Below are 24,468 nucleotides of genomic sequence, written 5' to 3' on the forward strand. Positions count from 1 at the left end.
TTTCCCTGCGGTTTCAAAGGCAATCTCTTAATTGTAGTTTTCTTTCTGAGCTAAAACATTTGACGACTTTGCTGATGTTTGGTGATAATGGTTTTGGATTAGATGCTAAAACAACCATGTCAGTCTTTTAGTCTTTCTTTTGCCTGCATGTACCCCAATTCTGTTTTATCATGTAGAACTTGTGTAGTCTAGTTAATCAGTCAAGCATGAAAGGAAAATGAATAGATCTCTTCAATGGGGGGGGGGAAGAGAAAAGTTATGAAACCAGGGCTGAGATTTTTTTGGTTTTTTTTGGTTTTTTTAAAGGAAAATGGTTATAAATCCAAACCACTGATAAAAGACAGAACTGTGATATAGGAGAAAAGTAATACTCCTACAAATGGGGGAACACAGCCTCCTTGCGTTTACTGTACATGGACTAATCATGCTCACTGTCTTGCATGGTCACCCCCCAAAAGGCCCCTTTTAGAGCTATGGAAAGCCCTGCAAAATCTTTCAACACCAATAGTAAAACACAGAACATAGCTAGGTTCTTTTGAGATCTTGGGTTTTTGTGTTTTTCTCCTTTAAAGACATAATATGAGGCTAAATGTAGCTGAACTAATTTGAATGACACTGCACCAACTTTGCTTTGCACACAGTAACCCTTGTAGCCCCCCACCGTTAATCCATGCTGATTGCCAATGGTTCATTTAAGAATGAAGAGGTCCTCCACTGAAGTGCTTTAAGGAAGGACACTCACTCTTTGGGAGCTTGCTAATGGGCATTGTCCTATTCTTTTGCTTCCTGCCAGAGCTACTATTGTCTCTTATCAGTTCCCTCTCTACATCACCCACCCTTTCGCTCTGGTGTGGTCAAATCAGCAGAGGAAACTTACTATAGCCATTTCTGTCTGCCACTGCAGAGCCTCAACTAGCCTGACTTTCCTGCATTCAACCATCACTTCAGTGAGAGCAGGAAATCCCAGAAGTCATTCACGCGGCATATTGCTTCCTATGTTGTAGTCAGAGAAAGTTCCACAGACTGGCGCCAACTCACCCCTTTTAGTTAGTTTTGCATGTTCGGGCTAGTGAGCTTTCCGCCCCTTGTTTAAACGCCTCTCACCATGTTCTTCTTGACCAGAATTCCTTTCATAATTTGTGTAATTAGGCTGATTTTAAATGATGTCAGTCAATTTTTCCAGTTGGGTAAAAGAACCCATGGAAGGCTTTTCCAGGTGGGTTGCTTTCTGAAACTATGGCGCTTGATCCTTTTTAATCCAATCATAGTTGCAGGCAGATTAACTGAGATGAAACATCTGCAAATCCAGAGGTACTTACCTCTGCATGAAGAATTGAAACAATATTTTGTGATAGAAGTTCAGCTATGTGGCAGCAAGGCATTTTCACAGAAAATAATGTTGGCTCTGACTTTTATTTTTAGAAAACAATTGGGTTCGTTTGCTAAAAACGTGTTTACATGATTAGTTTTGAGATGGTTGTCACAGAAGCACACACTGTCCTGACCGTGCCCTACAATAAAATGAGTAAATTTTACAGCTTTATGGGTGTTTTACAATGTCTGCAGTCACATTAACAACTGGGATGTTGACAGTCTTATCAGTGGCATCTCCGTTTGGAGGGCAGGGACAGAAACGTCACACTGTGCAGAAACATTGTGTCCATGTGCAAAGCTATAGCTGGTCACTATCACTATGTCCATATCAAACAGTTTCCTCAGCTTTAATCTTTTATGCAACCTAAACATCAGAATCTGTCTGTTTACAACACTGAATATTTCTCAAACATCAAAGACAACTTTCTGCTTGTTTCTTGGTGCACGAGCATACACATAACGTTCATTTAAACTGACTGGGACACGGCATCTGTAGAGATGCTTTTCTCTTTTCTTTTTTTTCTCTCTCGCCATTTTAGATTTATAGAAGGTAAACAGCTGGTGCCAATAACCTGGATTATAAAATCTGTATTGCATCAGTACTGTAGTGTCCTAACATGTCATGTTTCTGGTCTGTAATCTGGCTTTATACTTTTTCAGAAAAATGTGATCAAATTTGTTTGTAAAACACAGGACTGTGGTTGAAAAGCAGAGGAGCACACTTAACATAGGTGCAGTGGACTCTTGGCAGAGTAATGCACTGTGTGATGTTGGGTCTCAGACAGGCATTAGATAATGACAGTGGTAAAGCGTAGCTGCTATCATTAACACATATTTGTGTTGATTTTATCAGGCAACGTCCCAATTATGAAATGATTATGTCAGCTGTGCCCTAATACATACTTGCTATGATGCCGTTTAAGATAAGGAGTGCTATTTGTCCATGTTCAGTTTTGTCACTATAGAGAGGAGTCTCTACAGATCAACCTCAAATTACTTAAGGCAGGGCTCCAGCACATGAAAACGTGCATAAACGTGCTTCTTTCCAATGTTGCAGTTGCTGAGTTTTCAGTAAGTTAGACATGTGACTTTCTTGTGTATAGATGGCTGAAAACAAGATGGTTTATAACCAGATGTTGTTTAGCTAATATTATGCAACACTTACCAGCGGAAAAGTTCTGGAAATCCCCAAGTCTCCTTAGTGTTTCTGTCATTTTTGAGTGAGCTTTATTTCATTGATTTGTCTCCTTTCACAAAGTTTTACAGTCTCCTTCAGAATAAGTAGTTGTGGACGCCTTACACCCAGCATTATGAGCTAAATGGTGATCTGACAGCCTATCCTCAATAGATGAATGCTGGTTAGCATATTTTTATTCCTGATTTATTGCTAAATGTCTTTGTTAAAATATACTGTGTACACAAACTAGTTATGGTGTAAAGAGGGTTAAAGGTCATTTTCTAAACTAGGCAGTTTATGAAGAAGAAAAAGTTAGCTACTTTGGGGTCGTTCACATGACTCGTTGAGTGCGTCCCACCATTGACTAGCCAGTTGGTGGCATAAAGTCTGGCGTTAAATTTTCAGATGGTCTCAGCTAGCTTGGAACCTCAGCCGAGCAGGTACTTGATAAGTAACTGATACCAGGAACTACCCCTAATAGAAAATGCTAAAAGTTGAGTCAAGCTGAACCGAGTAGGTACCAGTGGAAAAGAGGCATAATTCCTCTAAATCAGGGACAAGCGGTACATTTAAAAAAAAAAAAAAAAAAAAAAAAAGATCAAATATTCATCTCACTGCTACTTTCATAAATGACATCACAGTAATTTGCCACATATGACCAATAAGCAGAAACTATCTTCGTTCTCTCTACTAGCGTTTTGCTCTCTGAGATCTACACTTACATTAACTTGCATCGTTTTTTGTTTGCTCAATCGGATTATGGTCAAAGCGGCACTTTATTATGTCACTGTGAGAGTCTAGATCCCACAATGCAGTGGAAACCGGCTGAAGCAGCTACATCGTTACTGTAGGGGAAATGCGACTAATGTGAATGCTAATAGTTCTCACATGAAAACAGCATTTTCAGATTTGGCACGAGCTTAATGTGGACGTAGTCTAAATTTCTCCTCTGCTTTCCCCACTTCAGTTTTGTTTTTGAGGAGAAAGTTGATCCTACCCCCTGGCCCCTTTTCCTGCTGGGATTAAGAGCCTGTCAGACATATGTGATCCAGGAAATACCTTAACTAGGCCCAAGTGGGGTCACCATAGCAACTGGCACTAGAACCTGCCACTGCAGGCCCTCTCTTGCTCGCTCCTGTGCACATGCTCACTAGCCTGCTCTCTCTGCTCCCTCTTCCCCTTTATTGTTTGGAGTCCTTTGTTGTTATGCTGGGAGGGATTAGTCAGGTTAGCTGATGTTGTCCTGAGGTTATTCGGTGTAGATGTGCTTCCTGTTTTGATCAGTAGGTAGTGTTTATAAAACAGTGTGCATTGAGAGGAGTAGAATAATCACGTCTTGAGGCGGGGGTCTTTCACCACTCTGGGATAATTCACTTTCTGTCATAATGCGGAAGGGACTATGTAGAAAATGGAGAAGCAGGACAAGTATGATTACTGTTGTTTAAGCTTTTATTCTTCCTTAGATGGAAGGAGATGCTAATTAGAGATGCAATGATTGGTCAGTTATTCGATTAGTCAATTTACATGAATTTAAAAGTATTTAAATAACTTAATGATGGTATTTACTGACACTGACTCTGCGGATGTGAGAGGCTCAAATAATAAAATTAGCCATTTCACTTAGATAATTTTGCTACAGCACGGTGGTTAGCACTGTTGCCGCACAGCAAGAAGGTCCTGAGTTCAATTCCATCATCAGGCCGGGGTCTTTCTGTGTGGAGTTTGCATGTTCTCCCCGTGTTTGCGTGGGTTCTCTCCGGGTACTCCGGCTTCCTCCCACCGTCCAAAGACATGCAACTTGTGGGGATAGGTTAATGGGATAATCCAAATTGCCACTAGGTTTGAATATGCGAGTGAATGTGAGCGTGAATGGTTGTCTGTCCCTGTGTGTTGGCCCTGCGACAGACTGGCGACCTGTCCAGGGTGTACCCTGCCTCTCGCCCTATGACAGCTGGGATAGGCTCCAGCGCCCCCCGCGACCCTGAAAAGGATAAGCGGAAGCGAATGGATGGATGGAATTTTGCTAGTGTACCTTTTGGCCAGGAAGTGTGATTCTAAAGTACGTTGGTCAGTGACGAGCTTTACCTCTATAACTAGACAGACAACACCACACGATGGACAACATGTCAGCATAATTGGGTTACCTCCCTCCTCCTTGTGTACTATGTAGTCATTTAGAACAGGGGGGCTCAGGTGCCTTGCTTCATGACACCTCCCCTCCCTTCATTCCTCTAATTGAATTTCACCTTCCTCTTCCCAAGTAGCTCCTTGCCTGCCTCAAGATAGGGCCTTGACTGGGATGCAATTTAATTTGGGAGAGCAGTTGCGGAGATGCTATGATGGAAGAAAATCAACTGGTTGTATTTCTGAAGTTTACAGTACAGAGATGGTCTTTTTTTTGTTGTGAGGGCTTTAAAATACTAATACATGTTACTTATTGTGACGTGCTGATTTTTTATTTTTTATTTTTTCTTCTTCCCCCAATCGAAATAAACCATTGTTTTTGATTGGTTTTGGGGGGTTTCAGGTGACAGTAGTTTTATTTGTTTTTCCCCTCTGTTCATGAATCTGTATGATGGAATGACAGAAAGCATAAAGTCACACAGTGTTGTATAGCTGCTAAGTAGAACTTCCTTCATTCCTCTGTAGTATCTGTGGAAACGCAAGCTGAGCTGTACACCCTTTCCATTGGGGATCGTCTCGATCTCAGTTGCTCTGCCAAGGACTACCTCCATGCTGTCAACTGGACCAAAGACCATGTGGCTGTAGTGGATGGAGAGCATACACGTATCCGCAATGGCCAGCTGGAGATCGAGTCTGTGGAGCTTACTGACTCCGGCCTGTACACATGCACCACCTTTGGCAACCACAGCATCTACTTCAACGTGACAGGTAAGGTTACCATTGTTCTGTGCAGAACGATAGAATAAATGCCCCTTGGTATGATAGTAGTTTGGCGGCTATGTCACAACAGCTAAATGACCAGCAAGCAATTAATCTGTTTTTGCATATTTTGTTTCAAGAGTTTTGTGCTGTTACATTTTACTACAGTGTAACATGTAGTGTTGAGTCACAGAGCAACAAAGCCAGGTTTCATTTGCTATGACTAGCAGATGATGTGTGACTTGTGTCTTCATTAGGAACCCCTGGTGTTTATTCTGCATATGGCACTTTCACATGCTTTTACAATGTATGGTATTAATACTATATATTAAAATTACAATCAAATCACAAGAAAGAACTGATTTTATAACAAAGTGAAGTGTTGTACCACTTACTGATGCTACTTGGCGTATGCTTTGTTTAGTGTAAACTGTACCCATCATTCCCTCTGTCTGTTAATTCATAAATGTGACATTTTTGAAAAATGTTTTAAATGTTTAATTGCTGCTGAAGTGTTGTGATTAAGAATAAATTGAGTTGTTCTTAAATTACTTCCTGTTTAATAGTTCATATCTCGGCTTCATCTGAGGACGATGACGATGGTGAAGAGTCCTCATCGGAGGAAAACAAACTGCTGGGCAGTCAAAAGCTGATGCGTAAGTGTGCTGAGCTCTTTAGGTGAATCAGCAGTGACCATTTGTTGCAGCAGCTACATAAAGTCACAAGCGTATGAGTAATCGCCTGAAATGGTCAGTGATTTGCGAGCTTTAAAATTCAATTATCGTACCGCCACGTGTGTGGGTTACATCTGGGCAAATGATTTCACTCTGAATCAGAGGGTTTTTACTACCTCAGTGACAGCTTTTACACAAAAAAATAGTCTCTGGTGACTAATCTTGGTTAACCTCAGATGTCCTCCAATTTGTCTATAGAGTAATTAAGACACCCTGGCTTCATTTTTTTTGCTGCTGCTGCTTGCTCTGCCCACAAAGAATGCAGCAGCCTCGAAGCGTGACAAAGCATGCTGACCTTATTTTGTACTCTTGTCTCCAAGAGCTTTATCTCCCAATGCAATTTGCACATTGTGGTGTAACAGAGGCAAGAAAAATCATTTAGGATTAAGAGTATCAAGACTATTTTTAGATAATTTTTCAAATAATAAAATTCCTGCTAACTTTTTTCTCCTCCTTATTTGTCTTAGCAATGGCTCCACAATGGGCTCATCCAGAAAAAATGGAAAAGAAGCTTCATGCTGTTCCAGCCAGCAAAACTGTAAAGTTTAAATGCCAGGCCAGTGGCAACCCAACTCCAACTTTGAAATGGTACAAGAATGGGAAGGAGTTCAAAAGGGACCATCGTATTGGAGGGTTCAAGGTTAGTAATTAAAGAATTTGGTGAATAGCTATTTCATGTCGATACTGCTCTACACAGTCCTTAATATTTCTTAATTTCTCCATACTCACTCAATACAAATGGAGATTTCTTTAATTTTTTTTTTTTTTTTCAGTGATATCATCTTCACATTAGATCACCACCCTGTCCCTTGTACTTAAGCTTTTTCTGCTAGCAAAAAGGAGAGACAGGTTTTCATATCTTGACCCGAGAAACAATACAGGATGAAACCCTATGCTACAATAGGAACTTTTTGTCATAGCAATACTTGGTGGGGAATCCTAGACATCCGTTAGGATATAGGAAAACATTGCCTGTCCTAATTCTGGGTATCACGATCTCAGACTGGCAAAAAAAAAGTTCTTCTTATAAAACATCACTGAAAATGGTTTTAATTACAAACTATGGTATTATTTAATTACATGTCTTACCTGGTATGACTTCATTTTAAATATTTTCATGGTAAATTGTAATTTTATGGGATTACAGTTCCTTTTTAGATTACAGTGTTGGATTCTCTGTGAATAACTGCATTCAGTGGCAGTTTCCCTCACAGGTGTGGAATGTGTGCATGTTCAGACACTAAGAAACAGCCCTCCTCCTGTCCTACATCTGCTCTTCCCATCAAGGTGTGGGCTAGTCCAGCCTTGTCTTGTGCTTCCCTTGCACATCTCCCTCTCCAGCTGGCACACATTTAGGAGTTTCCTCTCAGCTGCCTGCTGCCATGGTCAGCCCCACCCCAAGTCCCCCACCTAGCCAAGCAGCACATTTAACCATAGGACTGCCATGCTGGGTTTTTTGTGTGTTTTGGGTCCCCTCCCCCTCCTTTCTTCCTTTCTTTTTCAGTCAAGGTGCAAAGGTCTGCATCTACGATTGGGGACGTCTACCATATCTCCCACACTTCTTAATTTTATGGTCGGGCTTCTATTGTTCATATCGTCTGCATGGCGACGTGCAGGAGGGAGGAAATAATGTAGACCACATGTGCATGAAGCCAAGCACAACACATCTGGCAGCAGGCAGCTGGACTCCCTCATCACGTTTTTTTTTTTTTTGTTTTGTTTTTTCTTTGCTAAATGGGGGAAACCGTCTGTATATATGCATGTTTGATGTTGCCATTGCCTTAGAGGTTTGTTGGCTAATCACACACTGCCGGTCTTGGCAGATTTATGGAGGAAAAATTATAACACGTCTAAGGAAAAAAGGAGCTAGACATCATTTGGCGCTAATAAGACATGTTGGGGCAAAAATATACGCACATAACCATTTCCAATGGCAGCTGTTGGGTAGGACAAAGATCTGCTGCATTAAAACTTTGTCACAGGAAGAGGGTGTAGTGTTATCTTATTATCATCACATCACACCTCATTATTAGCTATTGCTTTAAAATGAAAAAAAAAAGTGATTTATGATCATTCATATTGGGAGAGAACAGATGGGGATTCAGATGAATGTTTTCCTGATAAACATCTCTGTTGCCTCATTTGTAATAATAGCATTTTATTGAATATTTGAGTTTTGAAGTCACATCTTAGAAATTGTGGGATATCACATTATTTTAAGCTATTTTATGGTGGGTTGAAACTAAATCAAGCATTTACTGCAAATTAAAGAATCTCCACCCAGATCTAATGTTTCAGTTACTGACTCATAAAGATTTACATTTTAGCCATCAAGTGCTATTGTATAGACATTAAACTAACTTTTTTTCTCTAAATCACTTTTAGGTCCGTGACCATATGTGGACCATCATCATGGAATCTGTAGTGCCCTCTGACAAGGGAAACTATACCTGTGTGGTGGAAAACAAGTATGGCAGCATTAATCACACCTATCAGCTAGATGTAGTCGGTAAGATTCGTAGAAATTGTTAATTGTATGTAACTTTCCAGTAAAACTGCAATTGTTGTTTTAGTCACCTGTTGAACATTTGTGAATCTCAAGTTGGTGAGCACTTAGTTTTCTAACTACTTATCTGGACCGTATTCCACTTGACATTGGGTGTTCCCTGGACTCGTTGCCCAGTCCGTCAAACCACCAGGCACAAGGAGATCATGCAAACTTAACAATCGTTGTCTCAATATAAAAAAAAAATCATAGGACTCATGAATGGCAGCAGGGTCTACAAATATTCCCTGCAGAAGTCTAAAACAGGCATTACTTGTGGCAGAAGTGATGGGTACAAGTAGAAGAGAGAAGTGATTACTCCTCTAGGGCCTACTCTTTGACTCGCTCTTGCACCATTGGGCTTTATAAATCATGGTTCCACTTCCTCCACCACTGGTGTCCCCTGGGCTTTTCCTAGCCTCAGGCATCTGAGCCTGATGAACATTAAGATTGTTCCACAGTGTGGAGAAAGCACTGTCACAAGTGCTTTCAAAGTCCCCCATGGATGTCTCTGTAAGGAAATCCTCCACAGCTGATATCCTGCCAGGTTCTTGGCCTGCAAGTTTACTTTGGAGAGTTATTAGTCATCAAAATGGGTCTGCAAGAACATTTCACTTCACCGTAACTGCACCAGAGGAGGCATTTAACTTGCTTTCCTGCCTGATAACTCTTAATAATTACACAACCAGCATATAGCTGAGGATGCACTCACATTAAATCTCCATTATGGTGTGTAATTTAGAAAGTGTAGCCTGAAAATACAGCGTCAAACCAAATGAGTGAGCCTTCAGTCCCAGTCATTTTCCAGTAATAAAGCAGGTGACAGTAGTTATCAGCTTTTGTTTGAAAATCAGTCACATTTTTGTACACACAGCTTTTTTTATATTATGTGCTTGCTTTACTGATGACCAAATGTCAAAAGTAACATTTGTCTGTTTTTTCCGGTTTTGTTGCAGAGCGCTCTCCACACAGGCCCATCCTGCAGGCTGGCCTGCCAGCTAATCGCACTGCAGTAGTAGGAAGTGATGTGGAGTTTGAGTGCAAGGTGTTCAGCGACCCTCAGCCCCACATTCAGTGGTTAAAACACATCGAGGTCAATGGGAGCCGTACTGGTCCAGATGGGTTACCTTACGTCCGCGTCCTCAAGGTAGGAGATTAGTCTGTCATCCTGAAGCAACAGGCCAAATTCATCACTTAAAAAATAAAAAGTGAAGTTCCTTAGTGTGGAGTAATTTGTATGTTACTTTCTGTAATACTTTTTTATTTCCTCCAGTCGTTTTCTATAACTGTTAAGAACTGTCTGTGAAGTTTTATTGTTTGCCATTTTAACTGTGAAATAACCCACACAAAACCCTCAGATATCCTGTGTCGACCTCCTTTTTCTTCTGTGTTGCACATAACTTGTTTTTGTTTCCAGCATTCTGGGGTCAATAGCTCGGACGCTCAGGTGCTGACCCTCTACAATGTGACAGAGGAGGAGAGCGGAGAGTATATATGTAAAGTGTCCAATTATATAGGAGGGGTCAGTCAGTCGGCCTGGCTGACTGTCATCAGATATGAACCCACAGGTAACCACCACGCTGTAGCACAGGACGACACAGTGGAGACGCTTCTAGGACCACCTGGAAAAACTAGACCCGCATAACTTGAGACAACCTCAGCTGTTTCTCTCCTCCCTCCCTTCCTCTATCCTTGGTGCTCCTGACTGTAAATGACGCTATGGAAAATTCCCAGCAGAACAGTTGAAAGTGTTTAGTCTCAGGTTTATGTTGGACCAATTCTCATTCCTGCCCCAATCCTGTGCTATGCCCTCCTAATAAGGGCCTCTCTTGCCATCTTCCATTACTCTCGCTCTCTTGCCCTTCAAAGTCCTCCGTACATGGTTCACCCCCTCCCCACCCCACCCCCAAATGTTTAGTTTGTGTGATTGTGAATTTGTAGCTTGATTTATAGTCCTCTTTTAAATCTACGCTGTCTCTGCAGTGTAGTAGAAAACCATATTGTTATCCTGCAGGCACTGCCCCATAATGTAACTACATGTTGGGGTAATGTAGTTCATAATATCTGTGATTGGTATGCTTGGCAGCAATGCACTTTGTAAACACAGCGTATTGATCTGCAACAAGATACTGCTGTGAAGCAGACTATATGTAATGGGCTGTAGCTATATCTGGCAATCAGTTCTGATGACTTTTCCGTACTGCAGTAATTTCAGTTAAAGTACCATTGTTATTTTTATTAGTGCCAAATTGAGCACTAGTTTTGGCAGTTGTAGAGTAAAGCAGTCGCACCAGTCAGCAGGTATATATTCCCACAATGTTGCTGCAGCGAAGTAAACTATAACATAACATGGATTCAACACAGGGCTATAAATACATTGTAAGTGTGGTCTGTTCTGCTGTGGAGTTTCCATGCCCATCTCTTGCATGTAGAGATGAGACTAAGGTATTTGATGTGGTGATGGTGTGGCCCTGTGTGGGGTTCCACAGTACAAACTTAACATAACCATCTTTCCACTAACAGATACAGGAGGGCTCTCTCTGAGCAGTCCTCTGCAGGGGCTTTAGGTGTTACCTTTTTGGGCAGATGGTGTTGGATCAAGGAGGAGAACGCTCCTCCATCCACTTTCGCTTTCAGAATCCTTTACTCGTGGTCCCTTTTTCCTTCTTGGGCCTCTTATTGGGTGTGCTTCCTTTGTTATTTTCTAGACCGCTGGCGTTAACACCACGGACAAGGAAATGGAAGTCCTTCAACTGAGAAATGTGTCTTTTGATGACGCTGGGGAGTATACCTGCTTGGCAGGCAATTCTATCGGGTTCTCTCATCACTCTGCATGGTTGACCGTTTTTGAAGGTATCAGTGGTTCTGTCTCTTCTCTATATTCCCATTCCTTCCCTTTTTCAACGCAAGCCTGGCTGTCCACCTTCACATTTTTACCAGTTCTGGTAAAAGTGTAGGGGGAAGCCAGGGCACATTACAAATACTAAAAAAAAACTTTGCTCTCTCTCTGTGCTCAGCATGGTTCCTGCTCCATCTAAATTCTTTAGATGGGCGAATATGAATCATGCTCTACTGTTTCTTAAATGATATCAGAACATGCCAAACAATCCAAGCACTGTCCAGGGCCAAAGGTGTTTTTTTTTTTTTTTTTTTTTTTTTTTTTTTTTTTCTGTCTTCCAGGCAGGAATACATTTAATGATCACATTTTTTTAAAGAAGGGTTGTTTGGCAGCTCTGATAAGATTTCACTTCAAACTGTCTCTTCCGTTCTTCCCTTTAATTGGTGTTTGCATTTGGTTTGCTGTTAAGCTGATTTTCTTTGACAAGCTCTACAAATGACATGTTTTGCTGATGTCATTTCCTGCTGTGAGCGCAGCGGCTGGTTTTGATAATTGGCTGTAGTGGATGGTCTCATTCCTAAGGACTGGAATGGGCATTTGTCCAATTATCAAGCTGCTTGTCAGTCAACTTCTTCACACAAGTGTAGCTCTCTTGTGTTGCTGGTGTTGGCTAGGGATGTAACTGTACACTTCAGTCGGTATGGCATCTTTGGTTTGAGATGTACGGTTTAACATATGGCACAGATTATTTGGAGTGGGTTTTTTTGTGTTTTCCCCTCCTCCTAGCTAGGCAGGAGGAGGCATTTTTCATAGGTAATTCTTAACTTATCCGAATAGAAATATTCATCTAAAATACAAAATTAAGCAATTTGGGTAGACGATGGGAAACTAGAGTAAGTCTTTCAAGAATTTATATCCACTATGAGCAAGCTGTCTTATTTTGAAAAAATAAAATCTGACATTAAATTGGCCCTTATTTTTATATTTATATTTCTGTTCTTTTATTCTACTAGAGCAACTTTTTGTGCTGTAGCCCCTGAGTTCATCCTCTGCCTTAATCAAGCTATTTTAGCTTTCTCTCCCTTTAAAGGCCACCATTATTTTAAGCCAGCTGTATTTTGATTGGCTGTCCTCTGCAAATATCAGCCAAAGCTGCATGCCTGAGGTGACCATAGTAAGGATATCCCCCAAATATAAAGAGCCAAAGCAGTTTGAAGCGCAGGTTTTGGCTCCTAGAATTTTCTCCTATAAGAAAAACAAACTCGGAACAAATATCCCTAATGTCCAGCTCGTAATTATAAAGCTACATTCCAAACCAATGTATGATCAAACCGTTTTTTTCTCCTACTAAAACTGGAATCCATTACACCCCTATTTACTGGTATGACTAAAAGTTGGTGTTTTCACAGTTTGGGAGGAAAAAAACAAGATCTGAACCATAAAATTTGTTTTTAAGTTTTGCCTTTTATCTATTTATTTGCAATGTTTTTCTTTTCTTTTTTTTTTTTTCTGTAAAAAAGTTGTCACAAATACATTTTGTATTGATCAAGTGAAGCAGTTAAATTACCGCACTGAGCTCATGCTTTGTGGTTTGCTGCTTTAGGCCTACAAATAGAAACAGACTTACTTTTTGATGTCGAAATGATGTGCAGTTCTGAAACATTATGTGTGAAGTGCTCTACTCTGTGTGAAAGTCCGAGTCTTTGTCACCGTTACTCTTACATAGTCATTAATACAAAATGGTTCCCAGCTAAATTTCTGCACTGCAATTTATGGTATATCCTCAATACACAAAGTATTTAAAGTAACACCCTGAGTTTGGGGGCGTTCAATTCCCATATGCCTTGGTGTGTAAGGCTCTGACTTTTAGACATAGACGTGTGTGTGTGTGTGTGTGTGGGTGGGTGGGTGGGTGTTTGAGTAGACTGTTTTTAATTTGTGATAAATGGGTGTGTTTGAGTATGCAGTCAGTTTATTGATGACAGCTGACCTTTTCCCTCCCTGCTCCTTGTCACCCTGCCCCCTTAAACCTAGCGCCCCCACATTACTCTCCAGCCAGCCACACCTACCTGGAGGTGGTCATCTACTGTGTGGGCTTCTTTTTCATAGCCGTTATGATTGCAATTGCAATTATTGTCAAGATTCGCACCACCTCCTCAAAGAAGAGTGACTTCAACAGTCAGCTAGCCGTCCACAAGCTGGCCAAAAGCATCCCTCTGCGCAGACAGGTAACAGAAAGTAGATAGGGGGTTTGGAATATTTATACTTAACCACCATTTGTTTTCACATATATATATTATTTATGAGTTATTTTAATTCAAAGATTTTCAGTGTTTATGTTTGACGTTTGTGACTTAATTGCACATTTTCACCGTACCCCTTTATCAGTACCAGCCTAACACTTAATGTATTTATGGAGCTTTCAGGCTCATTGTAGATCCTTGAGTTCTTGTACATCAGGTAAGTTTATTTATTTAAGGAGTGCTTAGACTCTGGACCTGGCATGGTACACAATGCCTGGACCACAAGGGTGGTTTTTACATGGTACCTTTTTATTGTTTGTTTGTTTGTTTGTGTTTTTATCCTGTTCTCTGCTATACAAACTCCTAAAAGTGTTGGTTCCACTGTGAGAGGAGTAATGTCACTGTTTCTTACCTCAGGTGTCTGTGGACTCAAGTTCTTCCATCCACTCTGGAGTGATGCTAGTCCGTCCCTCCCGCCTCTCTTCCAGTGGCTCTCCGATGTTGTCTGGAGTGTCCGAGTGTGAGCTGCCGCAAGATCCTCGCTGGGAGCTTCCTCGGGACAGGTACGTCTAGGGCTAAACATTCAAAGATCAGGAACATGGAGTAAAGTAAAGTTGCTGCATTCACATGGACAAAAAAAAAAAGTTGCTGTCAAGGTAATCTTATGCAACACACTTAAACTGCAGGCCTCAGAGTTGAGGCAAGAGTTTATCTCACACACAGTCGATTTGGAGGCAAACTGCACTGTGTGTGAAAAACTGTCTGGTGCCTCTTCTCCCCGTAGACTTGTTCTTGGGAAGCCACTGGGAGAAGGATGCTTTGGCCAGGTGGTAATGGGGGAAGCGGTTGGTCTGGACAAAGAAAAGCCAAACCGTGTTACCAAGGTTGCAGTCAAAATGTTGAAAGGTAAGTAAATTGTTCTTCAGTGGGTACACAGTAGATTGAGGAGAGTGATTTGCTCAACTGGAATAAGTTCTTCACTGTAGAGTTATCAATTTAACTCAAGTCCAGGCAACAGGAATGAGAAGGCTTGAACAAAGTGATTAACAGATTCTGCCACTGGATTCCAGCCATTGTACAAATTGGAGAGTGAAGTAAAAAATTTATTAGGACCCTTGACATCCTATATAAAATAGTGTGAAGATTCAGAGAAAGTATTGTTTATTCTCTCGCACTTTAAGTGCTTTTCCCCAGGGAGTGTTTCACAGGCGGCAGCCAACTCCTTACGAGCTCCAGTGTTGGTGTATATACTTTGCACGGTGATTATTGTGAGGCCTTTTTGGCCTTTTCGCAAACAGAACATGGACTAATCATTGAAATTTATTTCCCTCATCTTACAGCTGATGCAACAGAGAAAGACTTGTCAGACCTTATTTCAGAGATGGAGATGATGAAGATCATTGGGAAGCACAAGAACATCATTAATCTGCTGGGAGCCTGCACACAGGATGGTAGGTCCAGTTAGGGGGCTGCTGCCAACCTGCCCTGTTCTGCTCACACTCACCCCTCAGATAACAATGTTGCTGTGAACCTTACTCTGAGGGATGTGTAGAAAAGCATGCATAAATGATTCTGACACCAGCTTCCGAGCTCGCAGTTTGAATCGACCGCAGCTGCTGTCATTTCTGTCCAATCATCCCTGACGAAAAACTAAAGGAAACTAGTCTCTAATGACCATGCTGTGCACATCGCTCTGTTGCCTTCACACTGCTACACAAAGCTCTTTGTTCATTTTACTCAACTTATCTCATGCTATAAATACACACTCTTGCGCATGTAGTTTATATTGTCCTTACTGCCCTTGCTGTCATTAGTGTCGCTATAATTTCTGTTGTGAAATCTTCACCTATAATTGAATAATGCATGGCATCGTTTTATGAATTTAATGATTATGTTTCCTTGTACAGGGAAGCTGTATGAACTGACCCTGCATAAAATCTGACTTGTGCTTGGATTTCTTCCAATCATTTTAGGTCCTCTATATGTGATAGTTGAATATGCATCCAAGGGCAACTTGCGAGAGTATCTACGAGCTCGCCGCCCGCCGGGTATGGAGTACTGCTACAACCCTGACCAAGTTCCTGTGGAGAATGTGTCTATCAAAGATCTGGTGTCCTTTGCTTACCAAGTGGCCCGGGGCATGGAGTATTTGGCTTCCAAAAAGGTAACCACGACTAGTAATGCTCACCTTTTCAGAAATGAATAAATCTATTAAAAATATTTATTGTCTACTTTTATCATTGCAGTGCATCCACAGAGACCTTGCAGCTCGCAATGTTTTGGTAACTGATGACAATGTGATGAAAATAGCTGACTTTGGCCTAGCAAGAGATATCCACCACATCGACTATTATAAGAAGACCACCAATGTGAGTGGCCTTATTTGTTTCATGTTATTCACATATGAACCTTTTGTTTTTGTAAATGGCAAAGTAATGTGCATATGTTTCCTAAAGGGTCGTTTGCCAGTGAAGTGGATGGCTCCAGAGGCTCTGTTTGACCGAATATACACACACCAAAGTGATGTGTGAGTATCTTGTGCCATACTCTGCTAATTCAACCTTGATGGAAAGTGAAGTTAACATTTAGTTGTGCAGAAAACTAAAATGGCCCCGCCTATTTCCTCCTCCAGCTGGTCATTTGGGGTGCTGCTTTGGGAGATCTTCACACTAGGAGGCTCTCCATATCCTGGCGTTCCAGTGGAAGAGCTGTTCAAGCTGCTGAAGGAAGGTCACCGTATGGACAAGCCTTCAACATGTACACATGAGCTGTAAGGACTCACCACACACAGAAAACCAGAATGGTCTGCAGACTTTTCTAGCATTTTCATATTTGAAAAGGTAAACCAAACAGGGAAATGTGAAATGGCACATTTTTTATTTTCTTTAAATTAATAAATCTAAACTATAAAAATCACTACCTTCTTCCAGATTATAGCCCATAAATGTAACAAGGATCTGAGCTACGCTGTATCTGATCCATGTTATTCATGTATCAGTAGCGTAGCGACTGAGGACTGTGGGTTAAACAACCCACAGTCCTCAGTCGCATTTTGTCCAATTTGCTTTGTCATTTAAAAGTCAAAGCCACTGATAAGTAATGCCTTTTAGTACAGGAGGTGGTGGGTGTTGTCTAACATGTCTCTCACACAGCGACTATACCTGCCACAGTCGCCCAAGTGCATTTTGCAGTTTTTTTTATTTTTATCCAAATTAAAAAATAATAATTTAATAAACTAGTGGATGATTCCCTCACTCTTATTTTGAAATTTCAGTCATAGCTAACCAGCGAGCACTGGCCCTTCCCATCTCATGTTTCCCTACCGGTGGATGCATTTAGTACCCAATTAGAATCTCTCCCCACGATCGAACAGAAAACCCCAACATTGTAAGCTACTGTTGGTCACAATAGTCCACATTCTGCTTTTCTAGAACCCACAGAACGTGGAACAGATTCATAGCAGAAAGAATGCTGTTTGGTATTTGGTAAAGTGGCGCAAAAGTGCCGCCTTTTGCATGTAAGTAGCCGTGCATATAAATGGACAAATGTAGTGTAATTGTGTGGGAAATGATGTTTAAAATAAACACCCTCTAACACTTTCCATGCTTGGTTTAAACAGTTAGGATTTATATTTACATTACCCACATTTTTGTGTATCGGAAAAATCCTGGCGTGCCGATTGCAATGATGCTTTGTGACTTTTTATTTATTTTTTTTCTGTGCTGGTGAAATGAAACTCTTAAACACGGAATTATCTCCAGCTAAAACATGTTGTCCAGCTGCGATGGACTGTCAGCTGCAGCTGAGTTTCAGTTAAATTGAATGAATTTTCAGTCCTTGAAAAGGTTTAAAATTCAATCTCTGATTTGGAGTTTAAGAATGTAAGGAGAAATGACAGACAGCTAGAACAATAAAACCAAGCGGTGTCATTTTTAAAATGTATATATTTTGCTGATTTCCACAGGTATATGATGATGAGGGATTGCTGGCATGCTGTGCCTTCTCAGAGACCCACATTCAAACAACTAGTAGAGGACCTGGATCGTGCTCTAGCTATGACATCCAACCAGGTCAGTAGTGGTCCTCTCCTTAGCAAGCACAGAAGCAGCATATATGTCTGCCCTTTTTTTTTGGGGGGGGAGTGCAATGCTTCATTTTTTTTTTTTCTCTCCCTCTTACTGCAGGAGTATTTGGAGCTTTCAGTACCTTTGGACCAATATTCACCCAGCTACCCGGACACCCGGAGCTCCACCTGCTCGTCTGGAGAGGACTCGGTTTTCTCGCATGATGCCGGAGTGGAGGAGCCATGCCTGCCCAAGTTCCCTCCTCACTCCAATGGGGCAGCCATCAAGAAACGCTGATACCTCCTGTTCTTTCAGACCAACACTGACACTTTCTCCACTCCCTGCCTCACGGGGTTGGACTCCTCCCCGTATTCCCAGAGATGAAGCTAAAAAGAAAAGAAATAATTATTTTTTTTATTTTTTTTTTTTAAACCCACTGGTGCTTTGCGGAGAGGGAGCTCGGAGACACCTTGTTGAACTTGCTTGGATCACATGAACTGCAGATTGCAGCCATTTCCCACTTCTTGTTGGTGACTGTGTTCATGAGCACTTTGTATCACTGGCTCACAGCACCAGAAAAGAGACTGACTTTTCTCATCACTCTGGGCATTCTGAAGTCGGGCAGGAGGATCGAAGGGACCGATTATGTTGGGGTTTTATATGTTTGGGTTTATTTGTTTGTCAATGTGTGTTTGATCGGAGGTGAAGGGCAGCACTCTGCTTTTCAGACCAAATCAGAGAAGATACTACAGAGAAATGTGCAGCACCGTGGTCCACTGCACCACTCATTATCATCTTGTACATACAGTTAGGAATTTATGAATACAAATATATATTTACACTGTATTCTTATTTTTATTACCATAATTGACGTACTTTATTTTGTACAAGGATGCTTCTGCTTGATCCATTTTTGACTTTAGTCTTTAGGGGCAGTTGTTCCATGAGGGTATTTTAAAAATTGATAACAATTTCATGGCCATTTTTCTTGCTCACGGTGTCACAGCTCTGAGTTACACTCACTCTACTGGGGGGTGTGTGTGTGTGTGTGTGTGTGTGTGTGTGTGTGTGTGTGTGTGTGTGTGTGTGTGTGTGTGTGTGTGTGAAAATGGTCTTTTCATTTAACTTCAAGGATGGTCACAACTGTAAATATTTCTGGTTGTATGCCATGCTTGTTAATATCAGAACAGTTTGCTTCAGTCATGGACTTCCACCGTGCGTACCTTCTCATGTGATGAACTTGTTTCCTACTGTAAATGCTTTAACAGGGGTTACATTTGCTGCCATATAACTTCTGACAAAAGGGTTGCAGAACACGTATGTCATCGTAAAAAAGGATTACATTAAATAAAAATGCTGTTGATAAACAAACTAGCGGCGCTTTCAGCGTTTGAACTCTACTCCATAAAGCGCTCTATAAATATCAACATTTTTATGCTGGTGATGTAAATTATGTTTACAGAGATGGAACGATGGCCACTTCAATCTCCCACCCAGTTAACACGGGTTGCTGAGGTCTGATTAGATATGATAATGCGCTGCTGACATCAGAAGAAATGTTGGAAAGTGCAGAGAGCCCACAGCCAGCAGTAAACATGTTATTTATGGCGGTGTGAATGGCTTGGCAAGTGCTGTTGCTGGTCTTCCATCCATCAGCCGCACCAACCTTGGTGCCCGTGTCTGCCTCTGGCTTCCTGCCACTGGCTGATGCATCACCTGGATTGCAGTCTCCATGCAACAGGCTAAAATCAGCAGCACGGCACGGCTCATTCGAGCCTTTTTAAAAGCCTGCTCTTACAGCTCGGGTCACTGCTGTTAGCCTCCATGGCAATACTGTGCTACTGCAAAAATGTAGAGCAGTTTATTTGGTAATGGATTAAAAATCTATATTAGTTTTATTCAGATGCTTATTAACAGTTGAACTGAAATGCTGCCATTTATGATGGCTTTCAAGGATACCACCTCATCTTACTGGTGACAAGGTGGTATCCTTGTGCCCACTTCAAGGATTCAAACACCTCATTGTTTTTCTGACAAATTTCATTCACTCCTGGAAACCTGTCCTTGTGTCCATGTGCTGTGGCTAAGGTGATCCTGAAGAGCTGCATTTAAGAATATAAAGAACGTGCAAGGATTGTCTTTATAACCTAATGGTGCTGAGTAAGGAGCAGGGGTGCCATTAGGTGAAGGGCATTATCGCCTTCTAACAGATGGCACAGGAAGAGTTTTGGTAAATCATCCATACTCTCGTCCATACTCTGGTAAAGCAACAGTTAAACTCTTCAGCTGATGACTGTGATTTACGATCGCCATTAGTGCGTGTCCATATTTTGCTCTCATGACACACGGGAAGATGTTTACTGCTTGTGTCACATTCTCCAGTCATAACAGCTAACATCTAATTAAATGGCTTCTGAGATGAGCGAAGAAGGGGTTTGCTATATCCTGTGTTTGCCTTCGCGGACTGATTGGGGGGGGGATGCAAACTGATTTTGGAATACCGGAATTTAAACCATCCAAGCACTGCCCAGCTGGAACTGGCATGTTAAAACTCCAGCAACACTGTTGCACAATTCTGGACAGCCTGATGAAATGCCTCCAGTTACACCAGCTGCTTATTTTGAAGACCTTGTGCTGCAAACGTCCTGTCCTTCCAAAAACAGATTAAGTACTCATTTACACTAACTGCCCTCCTCATTAGGTATACCTGCTCGGTCACTGATTAACACAAATGTTTAGCCAATCACATGACAGCAACTCAATGCATTTCAATTCAATTCAATTCAATTTTATTTATATAGCGCCAAATCACAACAAAAGTCGCCTCAAGGCGCTTCATTTAGGCATGTAGGTCAAGACAACCTGCTAAAATTCAAACAAAGCATTTGAATGAGGAAGAAAGGTGATGTAAGCGACTCTTACATCACCTTAGCCAATTTTTCCTGCACAACCTCTCAATCTCTATGGTTTACAAAGGATGGTCCGAAAAAGAGAAAATATCCCAACTCTGGGAGAAAATGCTTTGATGAGGTCAGAGGAGAATAGCCAGACTGCTCCAAGGTGATAGGAAGGTAACAGTAGCTTAAATAACCACTACATACAGCCAAGGTATGAAGAAGAGCATCTCTGAATACACAACATGTGGGCTACAGCAGAAGAAGACCACACGGTGTCTGGTAAGAACGGGCAGCTACAGCTACATTTCACACAGGTTCACCAGAATTGTACTATAGAAGATTCAAAAAATGTTGGCTGCTAGAATAAATCTTGATTTCTACTGCAAGATGGGGATGTTAGGGTCAGAATTTACCCTAAATGATATGAAATCATGGATCCATCCTGCCATGTATCAGTGGTTTAGGCTGGTGGTTGTGGTGTAGTGGGGTGTTTTCTTGGCACACCTTGGGCCCCTTAGTACCAAATGACCATCATTTAAACACCACAGCCCTATCTGAGTATTGTTGCTGACCATAACCATCCCCTTATGACGACAGTGTACCCATCTTCTGATGGCTGATGCCATAACGCACCTTGCCACAAAGGTCAAATAATCTCAAACTGGTTTCTCGAACGTGACAGTGAGTTCTTTGTGCTCACGTGGCCTCCACAGTCACCATATCTCAGTCCAATAGAGAGCCTTTGAGATGGTGAGCGGGAGATTCGCAAGTCAAGTCTGCTGCAACTGTCATGATGTCATGTCAATATAGACCAAAATCTCTGACAAATGTTTTCAATGCCAAGTATTAGCACTACCAACCCATTAGCCATGTGTTAGTCGAGTTACTAAACTAAAACAAGACTTAACCCATTAGCCTTGTAAGGTAAATCTAACTTTTTATAACTGTGAACTTTAAATTTGATTCATTTTTAAAAAACTGCAGAGTCTGTCTGCTCAGAACTTCTTTGGAACATTACATTTCTTTTACTTAGCTGAATACTTCAGTTAACAGCATACAGACACAATAATGTGTGGGCCTATGTGAACATAGCCATCACATCTTGAAACTGTATACATTCTCTGAAAGTCAGTAATATAAGCAAGATGACTTTTGCGCATATTCCCTTGGTGGCCTGTTAGATGAATTGCTCCGCGCTCTTGTTTACCAGAGACGGTTTGATTTATTCCAGCTCGGAATTATCATCAGCGGGGGTGGGGGTGGGGAGTCTGATCATCGCCATTAATCTCCACCCTGTGTGTCCCTTCAGCAGAGACCGATGACCTGCCCTTCACCTCTCCGCCACCTTTGCGGAGGAGGAGATGCCACGTCGATCGGATCATTTCTCAGCTTTGCAGGGTTGGGTAAAAGGGTCCTGGGACTCATGGCCCTGATGATGCATGTGTGTGTTTCTGCCTTCTTAAGCCTCCGGGAAACAAGGGACTGTGACACATCAGGTTCTTCACAAATGAACTGATTATTTATGGGAGCTGTCAATGCACACGAAAAAACAAACAAACTGATAGAGGGGTTGAGCAGTACAGTACTGGAACTCATGAATATCATTCTGGCCAGCATCCATATGCAAGGTGAAGGAGACGTGTCTCTTGTCCTGACATTCCTCCTTATGCCAAGTACATAAAAAAAGGAGCTGAGACAGTTCAGGCACTAAGTGTGTGGGTAACCGCAGCAGACAGGCTTAGCTCCAGAGCACCAAAGATTGTTGATTTCAACATGGACGTGGATTTTAAATTTTCTTGTTGTTTGCTCGCTGTGACAGATTCCCCACCCTTGGAAATAATAGTGAAGATGGCGTACAGCTGTTTTGGGTCTTTATGTGACTGCTGTGGTTCGGGTGTTGTTTGCTTTTTTCTGCAGAATCAGAAATCTAATATTGATGTAAATATTTTGTCAACAGATTGTGAAAGCACGTAAGCCTTCTGCTGGCCTTCTCAAGTAGAAATGACAGTCAGAGTCCTCATCCGTGCACTTTGGTTGTTGATGTTCCAGTATCCGCGGAGGATCGGGGCCTCTGTTTGTGAGAAGACTTGTCTTTATGACAGGTCCCCGGTGCCCCAGCCGCTCTCGGGGACAGACATGACAGACGGGGGTGAGCCCAGGGCACGCCCTGTCACTCACTGCGTGTTTCACTATTTTCTGTCTCTACATCATAAAAAACATTAGGAAAAAAAAAAGGTTCATGAGGAAGGATCTGTTTCCTACATGGTAATTACAGTTATAATTATGTACTGCAAGGTATCATTAAAAAACTATTTCTCATCTGGTATAATAAACACAGGGAGAATGTCTAAAGGCTGTTTTTGTGTTTTGACTTTTCATTTAGTAACTAAGCATTCCTACTAGTACTAAAAAAGAAGGAAAACTGTGGGATAATATTGAGACAGGGCTTTTTAATAGCGTCAGTTATTATTTAAATACTGTTACACTTGAAATACTTAAATGTTGGCTAAATGGATGAATGGATTGATAGATGGACAGAGAAGGAAATGATAAAAATAATAATATAATAAGAAAAATAAGTTAGAACAAAAAAAAATGCTGGAAAGTTTTCAAATGTCAATAAAATGGCCTAATGATTTGTACTATGTACAAATGGTACCATATACACAGAAAGACACAGCATAGAGATGTTTTATATGTAAATGAAGTGCAGTGAGAATGATGATATGTATTTCATAGCTGGTATTTATCATATGTGGATATTTTACAGTCTGAACAGGTACACCCATTTAACTGCTTGTTAACACAGTCCTCTAATTCGCCATGCACAGCATTTCGGTGCATTTAGGCATGCAAACACATCAAGACAGCCTGCTGAAGCTCAAACAGAGCATCAGAATATTGAATGTGTATCCTAAAACTGTGAAACGTCCTTTCAAACCCAGATTAAGACTATTTGAAATACTAGCACCTTTGGGATGTGGTGGAAAGGCAGATTTGCATCATGGATGTGCAGCCAGCAAACCTGCAGCAACTGTGTGAAATCTCTGAGGAATGTTTCCAGCTCAATGTTGAATTTTTGCCACGAAGAATTAAGACAGCTCTGGAGGCAAAAGGCAGTCCAACCCAGCACTAGCAATGTGTACCTAATAAAGTGTCTGGTGATTGTAGGTCTGTTGCCTCCTGCTCTTTAAGTATCTAAATGTCCTGATAACTCTGGAGAAATACGCCTATAACAGCACTTTCCTGCAATTTCCAGTCTGACCTTTTGAACCAGCATTGTTTACATAAATGACCCAAAATACACACTGCTGCGTGTAAAATGACAGCAACACACTGTATTTAAACAAAAAATGTAAAACACTGACAGTATTCATTTAGGATCTGCTACAGTGTTTTTACTATATCTATATATTTCATCTATTTTTAACAGCTTCCTGATATTATTTTTAACTGCACACAGGCTGTAAAATAAAACCAGTCTCCTGTTAGCCCATTTTTCAAAGCAGTTATAAAGTGCTCCGTGTGTGGGCTACAGCACTTTATAATAATGCCGGTGATTTACAGTATCACTTTGATGTATGGATCGGGTACTTACTGAGTCCTTGGAGGTTGTTACTGGCACTTAAATGTAGGTGCAGAGGATCAGAACAAGACTAATGGCAACAAGTGGATGAGCGCAAGGTTTTAAAGGTAAGGAGAGAGAATGTTG

General features: G+C 41.3%; 1 protein-coding gene across 3 annotated transcripts in view; it reads left to right on the forward strand.

Annotated features, from left to right (window-relative positions):
• fgfr1a (fibroblast growth factor receptor 1a) overlaps positions 1 to 19,233 on the forward strand; it is a 35,833-nt gene extending 16,600 nt beyond the window's left edge. Inside the window, exons 3-18 of one of the 3 annotated variants that reach the window (XM_084946873.1) lie at positions 5,201 to 5,443; positions 6,001 to 6,090; positions 6,636 to 6,808; positions 8,554 to 8,677; positions 9,670 to 9,860; positions 10,131 to 10,281; positions 13,587 to 13,780; positions 14,213 to 14,358; positions 14,580 to 14,701; positions 15,136 to 15,246; positions 15,769 to 15,959; positions 16,042 to 16,164; positions 16,252 to 16,322; positions 16,428 to 16,565; positions 17,760 to 17,865; positions 17,980 to 19,233. In XM_084946873.1, coding sequence (XP_084802999.1) covers positions 5,201 to 5,443; positions 6,001 to 6,090; positions 6,636 to 6,808; positions 8,554 to 8,677; positions 9,670 to 9,860; positions 10,131 to 10,281; positions 13,587 to 13,780; positions 14,213 to 14,358; positions 14,580 to 14,701; positions 15,136 to 15,246; positions 15,769 to 15,959; positions 16,042 to 16,164; positions 16,252 to 16,322; positions 16,428 to 16,565; positions 17,760 to 17,865; positions 17,980 to 18,156 — 2,351 coding nt within the window. In that variant the 3' untranslated portion in view covers positions 18,157 to 19,233. Of the gene's footprint in view, positions 1 to 5,200; positions 5,444 to 6,000; positions 6,091 to 6,635; positions 6,809 to 8,553; positions 8,678 to 9,669; positions 9,861 to 10,130; positions 10,282 to 11,421; positions 11,567 to 13,586; positions 13,787 to 14,212; positions 14,359 to 14,579; positions 14,702 to 15,135; positions 15,247 to 15,768; positions 15,960 to 16,041; positions 16,165 to 16,251; positions 16,323 to 16,427; positions 16,566 to 17,759; positions 17,866 to 17,979 lie in introns of all 3 variants that reach the window. The other 2 variants (XM_084946872.1, XM_084946874.1) reach the window with 2 other exon arrangements.
• Positions 19,234 to 24,468: the final 5,235 nt, after the last annotated feature.

The sequence above is a fragment of the Perissodus microlepis genome, chromosome 12, assembly GCF_051167445.1.
Source record: "Perissodus microlepis isolate ML-2025 ecotype Zambia chromosome 12, ASM5116744v1, whole genome shotgun sequence".
NCBI lineage: Eukaryota > Metazoa > Chordata > Actinopteri > Cichliformes > Cichlidae > Perissodus > Perissodus microlepis.